Source organism: Medicago sativa, chromosome 1 (genome assembly GCF_051527215.1).
Source record: "Medicago sativa cultivar Bolivia chromosome 1, Bolivia_mono, whole genome shotgun sequence".
NCBI lineage: Eukaryota > Viridiplantae > Streptophyta > Magnoliopsida > Fabales > Fabaceae > Medicago > Medicago sativa.
Window position 1 is genome coordinate 91,946,440 of NC_140749.1, and position 19,742 is coordinate 91,966,181.

Consider the following 19,742-nt stretch of genomic DNA (forward strand, 5'->3'; position numbering starts at 1 on the left):
ACCATTAATCATGGAATAATTATGAAATTTGATTGATAGAAGCAGGGTTTTCAAATTAGAGGCGCGATAACAGACAGTAGAGTCACAACAGTTCTAGAAGCAGAATATGGAAGCACCGAGCGAAGAAACAGTTACAGCGACGGTGATGAATCTAGAAGAAGAAGAAGACGATGAACACGATTCAAAAGAGCGAGTTCTTCAAAAGTGCTTCCTTCAAGAATGGAACCTCGTCAAATCCTTCCTCAACGACACCGTTTCCAATTCTCGCGTCTCCGACCCTTCCTCCGTTCACCAAATCAGATCAATCGTACATTTCACCTTTCTCTCTTCATTCATCAAATTTCAAATTTCATGCTGTTTTCGTTCATAACCTTTTTTTTGTTCATATTTTTGTTGCAGATGGATAAGTATCAAGAGCAAGGCCAACTTCTAGAACCGTATCTCGAAAGCATAATTCCACCATTGATGAACATTATTCGATCAAAAACAATCGAACTCGGTGTAATTTCCGACGAAATTTTTGAAATAATTAATCCTATATGCATAGTCGTGTATTCAGTTATCAAAGTCTGTGGATACAAATCAGTGATTAAGTTTTTTCCACATCAAGTTTCTGATCTCGAACTTGCGGTGTCTCTACTGGAAAAGTGTCATGACAAAAATTCAGTTTCGTCTTTGAGAGAGGAAAGTACTGGAGAATTTGAAGCGAAATGTGTGTTGTTGTTGTGGCTATATATACTTGTATTGGTTCCTTTTGATTTATCTAGTGTTGATTCTAGTATTGCGAGCAGTGATAATTTGGGTGAGTTTGAGATTGTACCTCTTGTGTTGAGGATCATAGGGTTTTGTAAGGATTATCTTTCAGTTTCTGGTCGGATGAGTACTATGGCTGGATTAGTGCTCTCGAGACTACTTACTCGTCCGGATATGACAAAAGCCTTTACAAGGTTTATTCATTTACTTTTATAGCTTATTTAGAACTTGTTTGGAAGAGTTTTTCTTTTAAATTTATTAGTAGTATAAGCACCAAGTGTTTGAAGAGCTTATTAATGTAGCACCGACGCCTGACACGAAACTGACACCGACACCGACACATCGAAGCAGATAATTATTTGAAAAAAATGACATAATTGAATGTAATAATCACATGTGTTGGTGTTAGTGCTACATTGCCATAAGCTGTTCACTTCTTATTTTAGTAAGGTCCATGAGACAGCTTATAGAAAAAGTTCATAGGGAGTTTATTTGGAGGTGGTACCCATTCAATTCTTGACCGTAGAAACAACTTATGCATAAGCTTTAAAATGATAATTGATTAATTAAGTTGCTCATTGAACCACCCTCTTAATGTCAGCTCATGCTTTCTCTTTGCTTGCCTTAAACATCTGTGTCATGATGTAAAGATAATTTTCATTTTGATTCAAGTTTTGCTTAAATAATTAATAGATTCTCTGTTTTTTGCTCATGTTTACAAATATAATATATATGTAAAGTTTTTGTTAAGTATCTTCATACGTCTTATGTTTTAATCGGCACTAGTTCACAAATCACAACACTTTACATGTTATCATCTCCCGGCATGTTTTAGCTTGTATTCATGCCTGCATTTGTGTCGTGTTCAAGCTATTGTTTCACTAATCATCATGCTAACCAAGAACTGAATTACCCTACCATTGCTGTATAAACTGACTTTTCTTATTGCTTCAGCTTTGTCGATTGGACACACGAGGTCATGTCTTCTGTAACTGAAGATGCACATAATTTCCAATTACTTGGAGCCATTGAAGCACTGGCTGCTATTTTCAAGGTTTGTTAGCAACCTTATTCTCTGGCCTTAATTTCAATTTTGAGTTTCTGGGTCTCCTAAATATTACTGGTGTTTGAATTGAAAGCTTGCATATGTTGTTCGGACAAGTTTAGGCCATGTCATGCTTGATTGCTTGCCAACAAATTTCTGTTTGGCTTATTATCATTTCAGCTGTCTTGTTGAATAGTCTCTCTAAAGATATTCATCAGTTTGACTTATCTACCATATTCCTAAGTTATTTTACAGCCATGTTTGGCAGAGGTTGCTTTCTATATTTTTAGAAGCTTCTTTTTTATCTGAAGTGTTCATTTGTAGCAAGCTTTAAACTCAGTGAAATTTAGCTTGAGGGGGAATATTAGAATATTAGCAATATATTTGATGGAGAGAGCGACGTATAGTAGATTATGACAATTATGTTATTTTAGTGATAATTTGTTACCTTATGTTTAGGGGTCTTATTTGTCAGGATAACTTATATAATAATTTGAGGGCTTTTACCTTATTTTATGAAGTTATTTGTTCCTTTGTTTAACTAGGATTGAGAGTCTATTATTGGAATGTAAATAATACTAATCGGTTAGTATTTTATTTTGCATCCTTAACGTTTCAAGTCAATATCCATTTTTTTATTCTGAGTTTGTTTTTCTTCCTCTTTTCTATTCTTTTCTCCTTCCTTACTTAAACCTGATAAAGTTACAAATTGATAATTGCTAATTGATAATAGCCTTTTCATGCAAATAGATACAAACTAAGAATGAGGAGCAAAACATTATGATTCAAGTAGTCAAAACTAATGACTGTCTTTGTTGCCTTCAATGATTCTAACTGCTATAGCGTAAATTTATAAGCAGGCAGGCAGTCGGAATCTCTTGCTTGATGTAATTCCTATCGTTTGGAACGACACTTCGATATTGTACAAGTCTTCCATCGCAGCTCGACGTCCATTACTCCGCAAGCATCTGATGAAGTTAACCCAAAGGATTGGGCTTACTTGCCTTCCTCATCGTATACACTCATGGCGTTATACGGTTAGCTTTTCTGTGATTCAAGTTCCATGGATCTTATATCTTATGTTTGAAGAGACCTTTGTTTACTTGCAAGTATAATTATCCATATTTTGTTTATTTCTACTTTGAGCTGGCATTTAAATCTCAGGAACTAATAAACTGTAGTTATATGCATTATCCTGAAATGCATGTTATGGCAACAAAATAAGTCAGTGCTTCTATTGCAAGTCAAGACAAGACTTGGTGTAGAACTTGAAACAAAACTGGGTGGATGAAATTGAAGAAAACATTGATAATGGAAATATGAAGAGTTGAACTCAAAGATCCTGATAGGATACTATATCTGGGCTTTAGCCCAATTGATTTTGACGTGGGAATATTTTGTAAGGAGAGGATTTTCTCTTATAAAAGAGTGCGCAGGGTATTGTGTAACTCATGGAGAATTATCGTTAGAGTTTGTTTGAAGAGTTTGAGCTTTGTTCTGGATTAGGAGTCTTTGACTCTGGTTTATCTCTTTCATTTTCTGTTTTCACCATTGTAGAGCTCTTGAGCTCAACTTTGTCATTCAATAATACACAATTTCTCTATCTTGATTTTACAGTTTCCGTTGGATCTCTTGGGCAATTTAGCCTTGTAATGCTGGGTAATTGGTCCTCTTAAAAATTTGAGCTATTATGAATGAAAGTATTTCTATCATGTTACTTACTGACCCGAGTCAACTTAGTTGAACTGAGCTTCAGACTTAAACTTCATAGAATTTAGTGGTTTGAACCCTTAATAAAAGCTAACTGTATCAGCGACATAAATTTGTACTCCAATGTTTGGTTCTCATCGGTGTTACTAAGTAATGGGTTATCAAATATAATAGCATTATAGCTTTTGTTTTTAGAAGAACTTGTATATTAGTTAATTATAAACAACTGTAGAAGCATAATGTCTGCCACCATTTCCTTCCCTTGACAATTCTATGCATACCTTGCAGGGAAGAACCACCAAACTAAATATTACTTTGAATACATCCAGCAAAGAGAATCAGTCCAATTTGGGTGCGAACAACAATTACTCCAACTCAATTGAAATTACAGATGAGGCGGAAGATGAGGATATGGATGTTCCAGAAAATGTTGAAGAGATCATTGAGATGTTGCTATCTGGTTTGAGGGATATGGTATGTCTAAAGGGTGAGAGTCTTATAGTGAATTTTATGTTCCATCTCAGTACTAAGTTGTGAGTCTAAGTCCAGGTTAATGATAATACATCTGAAAGGAAACGGGGTGACTTGATTTCTCTGTAAATGGTTTGTATAAAGGAGTCTATTAAGCTATTGCATGCTCTAATTACTCCGTTGACGTTGACTATGCTCATTTGATATATGAAATATGAACTTGCATGAGATGTGAAATAATACTGATGTGTATTGTTAAAATGTTGCATTAGGCCGGTTTTGTGAGGTGATGATTGCCCCCACATACAAACACTTGTTCAGACCATCTCACAACCAATGTGGGACTCTTTAACACCCCCCTTGGGCCTAACTCAACCCCACAAAACCGGCTTGTGAGGTGAGGATTGCCCCCGCTTCTAAACACTTGTTCAAGCCATCTCACAACCAATGTGGGACTCTTTATCAAGTATGATGAAACTGGTCCGACTAACAGGCTTGCTGAAGCACTTTTAAATATAAAGGACTAAGATATTACTCCAATATTAGTCAGCTCTGACATGTTTGGGTTACCTAAATAGACAAGTCTATCAAATAACAAATTTCTTCTCGTGATTTGGTTGTGTTGTAGAGCTTTGAGTTATATGGGCTCTGTATTTATGCTGTTTTCCTTAGATCCTGAAACATTCCTTTTGTGATTTGTTTATTAGATTGTAATGTTGGTTGTTGGGTGAAATAACACTGCTCCATCAAAATAATTATAGGGCTCTTAATTATATAATTTATTCAGATGAATGGTTCCCTGACATAATACTAGAGTATTGTTGACATAGCTTGAAACTTATGATTCTCTGACTTGTAACTATCTTTCAGTTTTATTAATTATTCTGTTTCAGTACAACTTACAAATAGTTTTCTGCATGCTCTTTGTATATTTCCAAAACCCGATCCTCTCATATGCGATAGTACTGTAGCTGTAACAGTGTTGTCAAATATCATCTGTGGCGGTTTTTTTGATAACCATGAACCACCACAACCGATTTGTAAAGGACGGCGGTGCCATGGCTGATACGAAGGCCTAAAATGGTGGGTTTTTTGCTTTCCGCCATCCGCAATCGATAACACTGAGTTGTAGCTACCACAATTTATTTCCTTCCTGCTTGACAGACAGTGGTCCCATACCCCCATTGTCAGTCAATTACTTAACAATTAGACTCCCAACCAGAAGTAAGATATCATCCAAAATCAATCATCCAGTTAATCACCCTTAATTAAGTATCAACACATCCTTGATTTGCACCTCATTCCTTACTAGTTTTTCCATACTGTAGTGTAGACCGCCTGATTGCCTGGAGGGCTTGTAGGAAATTTGATGAAGTGAACTGGCAGATGTGCTGATGACAGACACACCATTATATATGATATACCGCTGTTTAAACATCTCATTAATTCATTACAAGCTACTTACGCTGATCATGTTTTCTTCATCTATTATGTTTTTCTCTCTCTTACCATATAAATGTTGCCATTGGGTTGTAGAACACTGTTGTCCGTTGGTCTGCAGCGAAAGGTATTGGTCGCATAACTTCACATTTGACGTCTTCCCTTTCTGAGGAGGTTTTATCCTCTGTTTTGGAGCTGTTTTCACCTGGTGAGGTATGATACTTTTGATTATACATGTTCCCGACTATCATAATTTACTAATTAGATTTATATTCACCTAGGTTTATACAAATATTGCAGAAGTTTTGCTATGTTAACTAGTTGTCTGATGGAACTCGAGAGACCAATAACCCACCTATTGGGAAGGTCTGCCCATGTGGAAGCTATGTAGGCAGTTGTGTGGTTATTCAATTACATAGTTGCATAGCAGTTAGGTATTTCTGATATTATGATATAAGTAAATGTTAATAGGGAGACAAGACAAGGTACATGTATATGGTAGTTTGGAAAGTTTATTATCCTTAGGAGTTTGATAAAGCATCCTTGTTGATTTTGTGTCTAGTTCTGTTTGAGTTTGATCACAACAAACCCTAATTAAATATCAAGTTTTTTGGTGTTCTATTATTGTCCGGTGCCAGACTTCTTGTGTTACAGCTCAAATTCAATAATTTTTTCAGGGCGAGGGTTCATGGCATGGAGGCTGCTTAGCGTTGGCTGAACTTTCTCGTAGAGGCTTGCTCTTACCTGCTAGTCTTCCCAAAGTTGTTCCTGTTGTTGTGAAGGTGGTATTTTCGATTGATGCAACTATTTCCATAGGCTTATGAATTGTAGGATTTGGGGCTTCAAACTATTTGGTGTTTGCTGCTTATAATTATTTATTTGTTCAAAGCACTTTATTTATTTTGAAACCTATACCTGAATCCAGGGGCGTTGTTGACATCAATTTTGAGATAAATGCGACATGACAGTGGGAATAATAAACATAATTTTTTTATTAGGCACTACATTACGATGTTCGAAGAGGTCCGCATAGTGTCGGGTCTAATGTACGTGATGCTGCTGCATATGTATGCTGGGCATTTGGACGTGCATATTATCACACAGATATGAGGAGCATTTTAGAAGAGCTTGCTCCGCACCTCTTAACAGTGGCATGCTACGACCGTGAGGTCCGTATATCTTTTACGCCCTTCTTATGGCACACTTTATTTTAGAACGTCTCTCTCCTTGTAAATGGAATGGTTAACTGGCATGTGATAATTAGGTCAACTGCAGAAGAGCAGCAGCAGCAGCTTTCCAGGAGAATGTTGGACGGCAGGGAAATTATCCGCATGGCATTGACATTGTGAATACTGCTGATTTTTTTTCACTTTCTTCTCGAGCAAACTCTTATCTTCATGTTGCCATCTCCGTCGCTCAATACGAAGGATATCTTATTCCATTTGTGAGTGACCTGCTGGATAGAAAAATTTGTCACTGGGTATGCTCCAATTAAATATCTCTCTCTCTTCCCCCTGCCAATTCTACCGCTACCTTATTGACCCTAATTTCCCTTGTATATGTATGTATATTTAAAAAAATTGTGACCTAATGATTATGTATTTTTTTTATAAAAAAACAAAGTGTGAAAAGACAAACAAACATACCATAATACTCACTCACACACGCACCCAAAGGGTATTTCAGTAATCCGCTTGAGGAAGGGTTCTTCGTATGGAAAGGGTATGATCTCCGTCCTTGTAGGAAAAATTCTCCGTCCATAGAGCCTCGAATAGTCAAATGGGGCAGTCCCGTGGAGATCCTTGCTTACAGGTATTGGCTTCCCTAGAAGAAACATGGTAGAGGTATTCCTCAATAGGATTTTTTCCATTCACATGTTAACCAATATGAGTTACGTACGAATACGATTACCAAGGGAAATCACACATATCCGAGTTTCTCCTTTGAGTTCACACAATCGCTACCCCGCTTTTCTCTATTGGTGGTCCAGTTTTTTTATCCTGATCAATTTGAGACCCTTCTTGATGCTTTACTTACCTGCAGTGTGTGACTCTGTAGGATTATAGAACTAACAACTTGTCACCCATGAGTCGTGTCTTGAAAAGAACAAAAAGAATGCTTTCATTGGACCACCTTTGAATAATTTCACTTGAGCTCCTTTGCAAGGTTTTGATCATTTTCAAATGGCACAACACTTCATCAAAACTTTCCTGACAATGTGGCTCACAGCAGTTCACTGGTAACAGATGAGGTTCATTTAGCGGTGGAGGTTTTTAACTCTTGAGTTAACATGGCTAAATAGGATGGTCTAAGTTTTTAAGTTTGATTATTTCCAACTGTTTGTTACTTTTTAATCTAATGATTCGTTGTCATCTTGTATACTTTTTCCCCATAACTTATTTATATTCTGGTATTTACCAACAGTTTATGGCTATTTTTGTTCCTTCCCAGTATTCAGTTTTCGTGATATATTCTTAGAGAATTGACATGGAAATTACGTCTTCAGGATAAAAGCTTGAGAGAACTTGCTGCAGAGGCCCTTTCTTTTCTTGTAAAGTACGATCCTCAGTATTTTGCAAGTGCTGTAATGGAGAAGTTAATTCCTTGTACTCTTTCATCTGACTTGTGCATGCGCCAGGGTGCAACATTGGCAACTGGGGAACTTGTTTTCGCATTACATCAATGCAATTATGTTCTTCCCTCAGGTTGTCACTTAACTTTTATTTATGCTGTTTCCTGTTAGTCATGAAAGTGAAACAAGTTTATTCTATAAAAGAAACAAAAAAAAAAAAACGAGGCAGTTAGCCTTGCATGCCTTGTCTATAATTTAAGCTTGTGTTCTGAAATCGAAGAGACTATTTCCTTGCAGTGCAACCAATACAGTTTCATATTCACATGTTGCTGTGAAACTAAATTGTTTCTTCAACTGATGGAACTTCAAACAACTTGGATAACCCACGATGTTATACATTTTACATACAAAATATATTGATTGGCCAGAATCGCTCTGTTTTAATAATTGTCTATGTTGGGCCTGCGTTATAGGACAATGAAACTTTGGGCTAGACTTATACTAATATACACTTGGAACGGTAGTCTTATATTATGAATATAAGTACAGAAAGTGTTCGGAATAGCAACAGCAGCAATATTTTCATTTGTTCTATCTACCCTACTTCTTATCATTTGTAAAGCACTAAAGATGCTGATTTCCTATCTGACTTATAAGTGAATGTCATAACGACTTCAGAGCTATGCAAATTTATTAGAGTCGTTAGCTGTTTTAGTTTTCTTTCATAGTCTAACTTATATGATATTGAAGGGGAATATCATTTATTTCAAACAAAATATTTTTTAGAAGAAACCTATGAAATAGAATTGCTGGAATAATTTAACTTTATTCCTTAACTTGAGAAGAAAATTAAAAGAGGTCTTGGACTGAGGATTATATTTAAGTTTATTAAATTTATCTTACGAACTAATGATCATGGTAAAACATATCTTTATTGAAGTTAATTGTTTTTAAAATATTTAGGATGTTAGCTGAACTTTGACATTTTTGAAAATGTCAATGGCAGATAAACAGAGAACTCTTGCAAATGTCGTTCCTGCTATTGAAAAAGCACGTCTTTATCGTGGAAAGGGAGGAGAAATAATGCGTGCAGCTGTTTCTCGATTTATTGAACGCATCTCCATATCTAAAGTGGCATTATCAGAAAAGATCAAGAAAAGCTTACTCGATACTCTAAATGAGAATTTGAGGCATCCAAAATCTCACATACAGGTTCTATTCTATCCCTTTGACACCAGCAATTTGAATCATTATTTACTGTATCTGACATGCGAAACACTCTTTTAATGTACAGAATGTTGCTGTTAAAGGGCTGGAACATTTCATCCGTGCTTACTTACTAGATTTAGATGATAAAGGTACTAGTGATTTGATAGCGAAGTACGTCAACATGTTGACTGATCCAAATGCCGCTGTAAGGAGAGGATCTGCATTGGCAATAGGTGTCTTCCCAAATGAGTTATTAACCAGTCAATGGAGAAATGTGCTTTTGAAGCTTTGTGGCTGTTGTAAAATTGAGGTAATTTATGAAATTGTAAATATTACATCTATACTAGTTAAGGTTCAATTCTTGTGTTATCAATACACTTTCCTATTGCAGGAAAACCCTGAGGAAAGAGATGCTGAAGCGCGAGTAAATGCTGTCAAAGGACTTGTATCAGTATGTGAAACATTAGTTAGTGGAAGAGAGAATACTGCTACCTCTTTCACCGAGAATGATTTTTCTCTATTTATTTTTATAAAGAATGAGGTGATGACAAGTTTATTTGAAGCTCTTGATGACTATTCTGTTGACAACAGAGGTGATGTAGGTTCTTGGGTTCGTGAGGCTGCATTACATGGCCTTGAAAAGTGTGCGTATATGCTCTGTAGGATTGGCAGATCAGGTTGCTTGTCTAGAAAATCAGATGGAAATGAAATTGAATCCGCAGTGCAGCCTTTGACTGATAATATGCTTAAGAAAAATGCGGAGATTTTTTTATTCGATGAAAATCTTGCTACCAATTTAGTTGGAGGGATTTGTAAGCAAGCTGTGGAGAAGATGGATAAGTTGAGAGAAATAGCAGCAAATGTTCTCTACAGAATTTTGTACAATCAGATTATTTATATTCCATATATACCTTTCCGAGAGAAGTTAGAAGAAGTCATTCCGAAGGAAGCAGATGCAAAATGGGCTGTAAGTTTATAGATTTTTCATCCTTTCTTGAAGTTGATAGTCAAATTTTTTATTGAGATACAATACTATTTTATTGCAGGTTCGTTCTTACACTTACCCACACATCATACAGCTGCTTCAATTTGGTTGTTATAGCAGATATGTGGTATCAGGTTTAGTCATATCTATTGGTGATTTGGTAGATTCTTTGAAGAGGGTATCACTCTCGGCACTGTTAGAGTATTTAAAAGGGGTTGAATTTGAAGACCCTAATACAAGAATGCTCAGGGAGTATATGCTGTCAGTTGACATCCTGTGGGTTCTCCAACAATACAGGAAATGCGATAGAGTCATCGTACCCACTTTAAAGGTATTGCCTTTCCTAAGCAGTGCTTTAGCTTTATTATTCTTGGTTTGGTTAATGGCACATTCAAAAGATCTGGTACTATTTTATACCTTTTTGTTATCTCTTTTTTATTTTCACGTATGGTATGGGGGTTGGAAAATGTTCTGTATGTTACCTTCTACTTGCCCCCATAATTTGCTATAATCGGTTGGCTACAAGGTAAGACTGGTCCATAGGTCGCAGTTGAAGGACCTGCTTTCAAAAAATACCTTGTCATGTTTTGAGTTCATAGAGTCCTGGTCAGCACTCTCTTTAACCCCAATCATTAATAATTTTTTAATTTTTTATTTAAATCAAATGTTGGCTTATGTCCTTTTTGTTGTATATACAATAATAGTTGTTGCATACCTCCTCTGTTTTGAAATGTAAATCTATACATGTAATTAAATTTGTTCCGAGTATAATATGGAACTCTCATATACTTGTGATCTTTTTTTTTTTTTTTTTTTTTTTTTTCTGGAACAAACTTATGATCTTATGTTGTATTTCAGACTATTGAGAGTCTGCTCAGCAAAAAGATATTCCTTAATATGGAGGTTAGTCCTGCTTCTCTGTTTTCTATTTGTCATCTTTCCTGTTGAGTTTCTATGAGTATTGGGCTGGGTGACGTAAGTTTAATTAATGTTTCTCTTATGTTGCGGTTTGGTTCATTTGGTAAAATGAAAACCACAAACCGAACCAAACCGTGCGGTTGAATAAAAAAATGGCCTGATTACATCCGAATCAAATGCAGTTTTTTGCGGTTTCGGTTTGGGTTGATCCGGTTCACGGTTTTTCTATTTGGTTCGCTCAGTTTTGAACACCCTTAGTAGGTTGTCTGATATTCCTCTTCATGCTGTCTATTTCTGCATTAGTTTGGCGGTCAAGTACCCCTGTATATTGTTTAGGCAAGAGATGTTTGGTACCCCTTGATACCTAAGTGGAAGCAAATAAAAAGTTAGAAAATGAATATATAGGATATCACATGGAAATTTAAGAAGGTAGCTCCCTGCAAAGTCTTCAAACTTATATTCTTTATAATGCTATCTTGAATGCAATATAGAAACTGCATGTGTAAAATCCCTTAATTTTTGTAAACTTTTCTTCCTTGCAGTGGATAAAAGAAAATGGGCAGTAATTTGATTTATTGTGTCACTTATTTATGCATTAAAAACAATACGATTTACCATATTGTTAAATGGTGAGAAACGGTGTGTTCAAGAAAAATAACTCAGCCACAACATGCGATTTGTTTGTCGTCCTTGTTCATAAGTATCAAATGACCATCGTACAACAATTCTCATTGTATATTAAGAAAAAACCAACATCGCAATCATACTATCGGCTAAGGCATGGCCTAAAGGATTTTTTTTTTTGTTTGAAGGGAATGCTTAAGGAATTTCTTAATATGCTTTAAAAAAGGTTAATTTTCTTCTTTATCAATTATTATAATTCCCCACTTAGTGAGATAAGGTTTGGTTGTTGTTATATAAAAGGGCAATATCCAAAATTGTAGTAACTCCGACAAAATTTTAATGCCATTTTTCATTGGTAAATTAGTTCTTATAATACTACATGTAATAAAATAGCAAAATACCCATGTATTCACATGAGTCATGTGTTGTTGATTATCACATTAAAATAAATATTATAGCATAGTATTAAAATATTAAAAGTTCAAGTGAAATTATTCAAATATATAATTTTCTTTTATACTTTAAAGTAAAACATTCATACTCACCAAAGAATTGTTCATTAAATTATTTAATGATGCAGAATCGTATAAGCTGAACTTGGACTAAGCACACATCTAGATACTTTTTAATTTCAACAACAATGTACAGAAGTGTGTGATAGGCTGCTAAACTAGAGATTAAGAATTGCAGATAAGAAAGGGAAGAAAGAGTCCAGATATTCACGAAGAGGGAATACCGATAACAATGCTTAATGCCACTATTTTACCCCTTCATTTCTTATTATGTTCTGTTCGCGCTTTCTATTTTGGTTTGCCATGAGCACGTTGTATTTGTATGTACATAGTTCCCCATGCCATCCAGACGACTAAACTGTATGAGCCATTTTTACCATTTACAAATATGAGATGTGAGTGTCTATTGATTTTATCTTTTGGTGAGAACACATTTGATTTATACGTTGTAATTTCAGGATCATACTCCAACTTTTTGTGCTGCTGTTTTGGATTCTCTGGCAATAGAATTAAAGGGATCAAAAGACTTCTCCAAGTTGCATGCTGGTATTGCAATACTTGGTTATATAGCTTCAATACCAGAACCAATCCATACGAGAGCCTTCTCTCAACTTCTTACTTTTCTTGTTCATCCGTACCCTAAGGTGATTCTTAAACATTCATCAGCACATGATTTACGAGTCTGCATATTGTTTTTTTACTTAAAAGTAACCACCTGCAAAACAGATAGGTTCTTGTTCACAATTTACTCTTTTTGCTTGATTTGTGGCTTCTCATACTTCAGTTTACTTTGTTCTCTCCTGTTAACCAGATTCGAAAAGCCTCAGCTGAACATGTCTACCTTGTCCTCCTGCAAAATGGAAATCTTGTGGATGAAAACAAGATTGAGAGAGCACTTGAAATTATTTCTATGACTCGCTGGGATGATAGCATGGGTGTGACAAAACATCAAAGAGTTGAATTGTTTGAATTGCTTGGTTTGGAGGTGGGGTCATCTCTCAAGAACGGTGATGGAGTAGCAAGGAAAACCAACGCTAAGAAGCCTAAAGATTTGGATGAAAATGCATCATATTCCTCATTAGTCGAGTCATCTGGGTTTTGATTTTAACTGGTGCAAACCTAGATTTAGCGTGTGGGTGAACGTTTGACCAACATGGTAAAATTAAATTAATTAAGATTGTGCTTTTTTCTGTGGAAGAAATTAAGATTGAACTTCAAGTGAATTGACTAGAGTATTTTTTTTCGAGTTATAAAAAAATGATTTTGATATATTAAATAATGTAAAAATTAATTAATTTATAGATATTTTAAAAAAGAAGTCTTGTGTTTGTTTATCATAATGAAAATTATTCTTTTTAAAAAATAATTTAGTTATCAAAAATGATTTTGCGGAGAAGTTATTCAAAACTTGTCATTTGTTTGGTGATTTGAATGAAATATAAATAAAATATGATATCATATTTTTATATTTGATCTAACTTCTCTTATAAAATTGTCTTGCAGAAGAATAGATGCCACTTTCGAAAATCTCTTTACATAATATACATCTTATAAATATGATTTTTTTAATTTTTTTTACAATAGTTAGCGTGATTTATCATAAGTTTAGTCATTTGGAGTGATCAGGTTTCTGTCAAATAACAATCCGTTGAGAGCCGAAAAAGAAGAGGGGGTTCCTGACGCTCAATGACCTATTTATATAACTAATAATATAATTGCGGGGGTAGCCGTTGACAGACAATCATAACTAGCAGATAACGATGTTGAAACTGACAATCTTTGTAGTGCATTTATGTTTAAAGGCACATTTGCGGGAATCCTACGCCTTATGCTAGGGTATTGAGCCAACGGGGCGCATCAGAGTGATTTTATATGTACATACAAGGATGCATCGAAATGAACATACAATTGTGTTTGGTGAAGTGCATGAGAAGGATGATTTAGAAAACCAAGTCATGCGTTGAACATTCATTGAAGGTACCTATGTTCGACCATAAGTGTCGAGAAGAGATTGTATCCAATATAGAGTTTTATGGCGGATGAGATGTATATTGAGAAAATGACCATTGTTGCTTTGATAACTTTGTGAGAAGATGAAGTTTTGCATATGATGAGTATGTTTTGAGGATAATGTATATAGAACCTTATTCGCTATGGTTGCGGTCGAGCAAGAGCGCTTTAGTTCATTTCTCAGATGGCCTTGTGGCAAACCTGGAATACACGTGGAAAAATCAGACGATGTGATGAGCTATGGTTGCGGTCGAGCAAGAGCGTTTTAGATCGTTGCTCGGCCGAGACACTCAAGAGTCAGGACAACTATCAAATTGAAGCATTTAATGTTGACGAGATTGTTCTGATACCAATTACTATGTCGATTGATAGTCAATCAATCATGCATATTTGAATTTGTGAGATAACATATATAAATGAAATGACATCAAATTCCATACTTGCATGTGTTTGCATGTTTAATTTTGATAGCAGGGTCCGTTTTGTTGGAGTGATATTAGGCATATGCGTTTTACTTTAGAATTGCTGTGGTTGTGCCGTGTTTGCAAAGAGCTCCTAGAGTCATGAGCTGTTTTTTTAAGCTTGCAATCGTTTAGAGTAATAGATAGATAGATAACTCAATTTTATTTTATTACACAGATAACTCGATTTTTACTTTAACGAAAAACTGAAATTTATAGTTTTATTAGATGGATGGAGTTATCTGTGTAATAAAATAAAAATTATAGTTTTTCATTCCACAAAAATTATAGTTTTTTCAAACAATGTTATGCAAAACTCAACTATAAATTTCAAACTAGTTTTTCTTTCCCTAAACTGAAATTTCAGTTTTTATTGAAATAATTTTTTCATTCCACAAAAATTATAGTTTTATTGAAATAACTATAGTTTTATTGAAATCTTAATCTTAATATATATAAATGTTAAACAGTTCTGAAAGGTTTGCCCTAATTCTGATCCCGCCTTTTTCGGTGGGTCTGAGTAATTTTTATGAAAAAAAGAGTTTGCAAGGAATCGAACCAGGTACCATATGCTTACACTTTACAACTATAGCCACTATGCCATTTCTCTTTTTGTTGAAATATTGTTGCTTCCAAAAATGAAATACATGACTAAAATATTTTTTTAGAGCCCCAACCGCCCTAATGGTTACCTCTCTCATAGCAGTTATTTTTTAGTAACTTTATTGATAGTAGTTCTTTTTCATATTTTTTTTGGTGTACACTAACTACGTGTTACGATATTAAAGTTGCATCTTTAAAATTGTAGATAATTTGACTGATCCATATGATAAATTTTTTCATTAGAAACTTCACTTTTTCCTATATTATATTACATGAAGTTTTTGTTCAGAATTTTTATTTGCAAAAATTACTACAGTAGACTATAACATTACTTTGTTTTGGCAAAGTAATGACTTTGATTTTATATTCATTTTTGTTGATTTCCATATTCATTTTTGTTGATGCAAACTAAATGTTGTTAATTTGCTTCTTTGAGATTGTGCATGTCGATCACTCTCAATTGTCACTTAGTTTGATTGTTTCTGAGTTTAAATGTAACTCTACAATTAATAGTATAGCCAATTTGATATTTTATATATGAAACTCTACAAAAACCCGTGCATCGCATGTTGACCACCAAGTCACTTGCTGTTTTTGTGTTATCATTTGCCTTCCACTACATGATATCCAATATTAAACTCCCTTTTCAAAAATTCTTTTTCCTTTCTTTCCAAACGGTTTTGAACCATTTTTTCTCCTTCGCAATCTAAACCCAAAAGTCTGCGGTTTCATCCATTTCTTTCCCTTTATACAGTAACTTTTTTTCCTTTGATGTGTATTTTGAACTATTTAATTTGCTCATTGTAGTCTCTATTGAAATGTTATACATAATACATTTAAACATGTCGACAACTAATAATATAATCTTTGCTAAAAAAAAACTTATAATATAATCAATCTGATGTTTATATATGAAAATCGAAATAAACCCGTGCATCGCACGGGTCAGGGTCTAGTTATTACACAGATAACTCAATTATAGTTTTATTACACGGATAACTCAATTTTAGGGAAAGAAAAACTAGTTTGAAATTTATAGTTGAGTTTTGAATAACATTGTTTCCAAAAACTGATCTCGTTGTTTGATTTCCCATCAAATTGTGATGTTGGTTTGGTACTATTGAAATACCGACTATTTAATCAATGATTTAAGCGTCAATGTAGATTTGGATGCATGTGTATTCCATTTATTTTAATTTTATCATATTATTTGTAGGCATTTTACAAGTAGCTATTAACTTGTACAGTATTTTATGATTTTATTTGCAAATTCATCATTTACCTTTTGTTAGAAAAAAAGATCTCGTAAAATTCAACATCAAATTTTTCCGAAATAACCTTTTGTTATGTAAAAGTCAAATTTCATTCTTATAGAACCTTTTATATACATTTATACTACCTTAGTCCAAAAAAAATATATATATATAATTTATGTAGTACTTTGTTTTTATTTTTAAACTCGGTATATCCGATTTATACTTTTTTTTGTTGACAAAATTTATACTTTATTATAAATAGGTTTGTAGGATATTAAATTATACTAATCTAATTACATTAGTTTTGTAACTTAAATATATTTTTAGTCCATGCAAATACGAGTCGTTTTGATTTCAATAATTATTAAAAAGTTTATGGTTTTAGTTTTGAAGATATTATAAAATTTGTTTATCGTCATTTTTTTGGTCACTAGTGTAAAATTTGTTAGTTAGAATTAATCCTCGTAAAATGTGTTTAATATCAATTTTAGTCTATATGTACCTTTTTTTTGTGAAGATTTTAGTCTATATGTACTAATAACAAAGATCAATTTTTTGAAAAAAGAAATCAATTTAAAAATAAACAGATTTTACTGGTCTAAAAACTTTCGATGGACCAATTTTTATTTTTTTATATTTACAAGGACCAATGACAAAAATTTACAGGGACTAAATGCAAAAATGTGTATATTCGTCGGGACCAAAATCATATTTAAACATCGTTAATTGTTTTATTTGAATTGTAATTTCTTCAGCAAAATTTGGCAGCATGTCAGGCATTAGATTCGTTTCTCATCGGTTGATCCTTCAAGTATTTCAAATCATTTTTTACAGTTTGGCTTTTTAACAGTCGGTTCAAAAATACGGCGTCTTTTATGTATGTTATTTGGTTTTTATGTGTTTGGGTAATTTGGAATGAAATGAATAATAAGGAAGTCTCTATTCATTATATTTTAGATAAAGTCAAGATATTTTCCTATTAATGGCTGAAGACAAAATATGTTAATTTAGCTTTCGACTATCATAATTGATGGCTTAGCCTGTTCTCTTGTTTGGACACTGGCTAACTACACTCTTTCCATTTTTTAAGCCAATGAGACATCCTACTTAGATTAAAAATAAATAGAGTACACAAAAAATTGAGAAAACATAAAACATGACTAAGTATAAACCAGGAAGGAAAAAAACAACAGAATGAGTAAAACAAAACAACTTAGAAGGTATACATAAATCACAAATCCCAATCCACAGCAATCAACCACATACGAATAGCACACTACATAACATCCACTCATATTTTTTTGACAAATCAATAATTGCATTTTGAGCGGAAATTATTTGTCCGAGACATTCTTTTGTTTTTTTTCTTCTTTGTTTTATATACAAAGAGAAGATATTAATTATACCCCCTCCCATTATATAGATACACAAAGAGCTAGCTCTATAAAGCATCTTATTTGGTTTTGGACTTTGGAGTGATAAACTAAGGTCTTTAAGAACAACAAATTTTATCACCAACACATTGATTCTCAGCTAAGTTATATTTTTGTGTGTGTTGTGTTTATCAAATAACTATCTAGGCACTATGATTGCATTGGAGGGACATATATGCATGGGGTTTGTTTTCTTTGTACTTGGTTTCTGGCACCTCTTCAACTACCTCAAACTCCACTTTGTTTGTTCTTCCAACACTTCATTACCCTTTTGGTTTCCCACCAAAATAAGTAGATACTTAGAGCTTTATTTCATTGTGGCCAGTTGCGCAATCTTCTCAGCCGCAGAAATCTTCGAAGCTTCTAGTAATGGAACCATTCCTACCAACCATATCCACCAAGTTGAACACACTTCCATTACCGTGTCTTTCTTCATATATGCTACCTTTGCCATAATTCTTGATAGAAACAAATCAACTGTTACTAAAAAAACTCAGTATGAAATTACTCTTTTGCTTGCAGCTATAGCATTTGGACAAGAATTTCTTCTCTTCCATCTTCATTCAAGAAGTCACATGGGGATAGAAGGACAATATCATTATTGTTTGCAAGTTTTGATTCTGATAGGTTTTGTTACAACCCTTATGGGAATTGGTTTTCCAATGAGTTTTTTGGTATGTTTTGTTCGTTCTGTTAGCATGATCTTCCAAGGTTTGTTCATTATGTTCATGGGTTTAGTGCTTTCTATATCTGGTTATCAACCCAAAGGTTGCTTCTTGGAATATGAAGGAGATCAACTTATGGTTAGGTGCAATGATGAAAAGGCTATGCATCGTGCTGTTTCATTGGTGAATCTTCAATTCAGCTGGTTCTTTATTGGAGTCACTGTTTTTGCAGTGTCTTTCTACTTGATTATGGCTATAATTTATGGTGAAAAAGTGGAGTGCGATTCACTGATGAAGGAGGAACAGTACGGTGAAGGCGATGGCTCAAAAAATTTCGATGTTGAGTCACATATCCAGATGATTTCTACTAGAATGGAAGAGAAAATTTGAAGATATTTGTGAAATTAATAAATGTTTTACACTTTTACTAGTGACAATAAAAGTATTGCTTAAATTCTACATGTTTGTTGTAGTATTGTTTGTTATAATAAACTATGTAATAATGAAATGTATTATTAGAAAATTATTAATAAAAATATTCATGAACATACCATATGTTTTCGGATATAATTTTAGATGTGTGGGTATATATTAGAATTTAGATGTATGTATAAAAAGCTTGCACTGATACCAATGTATTTTGTAGTTTTTTAGAGATTGGAACATTATATAAGTTTATTCTAAAGTAATTTCAGATTGTGAAAAAAAAAAAATAGAGATTTTAAATACTAGTTCATGAATCTACACTAAATTGGACCCTCGTATGCTTGTCTCTAAAATCTTCACTAGTATGACACAAATGTATTCCCGTGTCAATTTAGATCGATTAATTTAACATTTTTTAAAAAATAACAGAGATGTGATTGGTGAGTTTTTTTTATTAGAGAGCTTAGAATTTTTTAAGAAATTATAAAAAAAAAGATAAAATAGTTTAAATGAAGAGTAAGTGATTAGAGAGTTTGGTGAGTTTTTTTTATTAGAGAGCTTAGAAGTTTTTAAGAAATTATAAAAAAAAAAGATAAAATAGTTTAAATGAAGAGTAAGTGATTAGAGAGTTTATATGAGTTTATATTTT

General features: G+C 33.7%; 2 protein-coding genes across 3 annotated transcripts; both read left to right on the plus strand.

Moving 5' to 3' along the window:
- TTN1 (ARM repeat superfamily protein) lies at nt 1–14,688 on the plus strand. Of its 2 annotated transcripts, XM_085740680.1 has the most exons (17): nt 1–307; nt 400–947; nt 1,708–1,807; nt 2,659–2,835; nt 3,797–3,982; nt 5,516–5,632; nt 6,097–6,201; nt 6,418–6,588; nt 6,684–6,899; nt 7,926–8,124; nt 8,998–9,203; nt 9,286–9,510; nt 9,592–10,167; nt 10,247–10,516; nt 11,044–11,088; nt 12,698–12,883; nt 13,051–14,688. In XM_085740680.1, the coding sequence occupies exons 1-17, from the start codon at nt 107–109 to the stop codon at nt 13,339–13,341; spliced, it is 3,819 nt and encodes a 1,272-aa protein (XP_085596806.1). In that variant the 5' UTR covers nt 1–106; the 3' UTR covers nt 13,342–14,688. The 2 variants fall into 2 exon arrangements, with proteins under 2 accessions (XP_085596806.1, XP_085596807.1); XM_085740681.1 differs by lacking the exons at nt 6,418–6,588; nt 6,684–6,899.
- A 3,140-nt stretch (nt 14,689–17,828) lies between these two features.
- Nucleotides 17,829–19,237, plus strand: LOC146959153 (uncharacterized). The gene has a single exon (XM_085740682.1). The coding sequence runs from the start codon at nt 18,155–18,157 to the stop codon at nt 19,055–19,057; it is 903 nt and encodes a 300-aa protein (XP_085596808.1). The 5' UTR covers nt 17,829–18,154; the 3' UTR covers nt 19,058–19,237.
- Nucleotides 19,238–19,742: the final 505 nt, after the last annotated feature.

Excerpts from the sequence above, each read along its gene's own strand:
- TTN1 (XM_085740680.1), top strand. The coding sequence starts at position 107 with ATGGAAGCACCGAGCGAAGAAACAGTTACAGCGACGGTGATGAATCTA. Across the intron at positions 1,808-2,658 it reads CACTGGCTGCTATTTTCAAG|GCAGGCAGTCGGAATCTCTT; the intron begins GTTTGTTAGCAA and ends ATTTATAAGCAG. Across the intron at positions 5,633-6,096 it reads AGCTGTTTTCACCTGGTGAG|GGCGAGGGTTCATGGCATGG; the intron begins GTATGATACTTT and ends TAATTTTTTCAG.
- LOC146959153 (XM_085740682.1), top strand. The coding sequence starts at position 18,155 with ATGATTGCATTGGAGGGACATATATGCATGGGGTTTGTTTTCTTTGTA.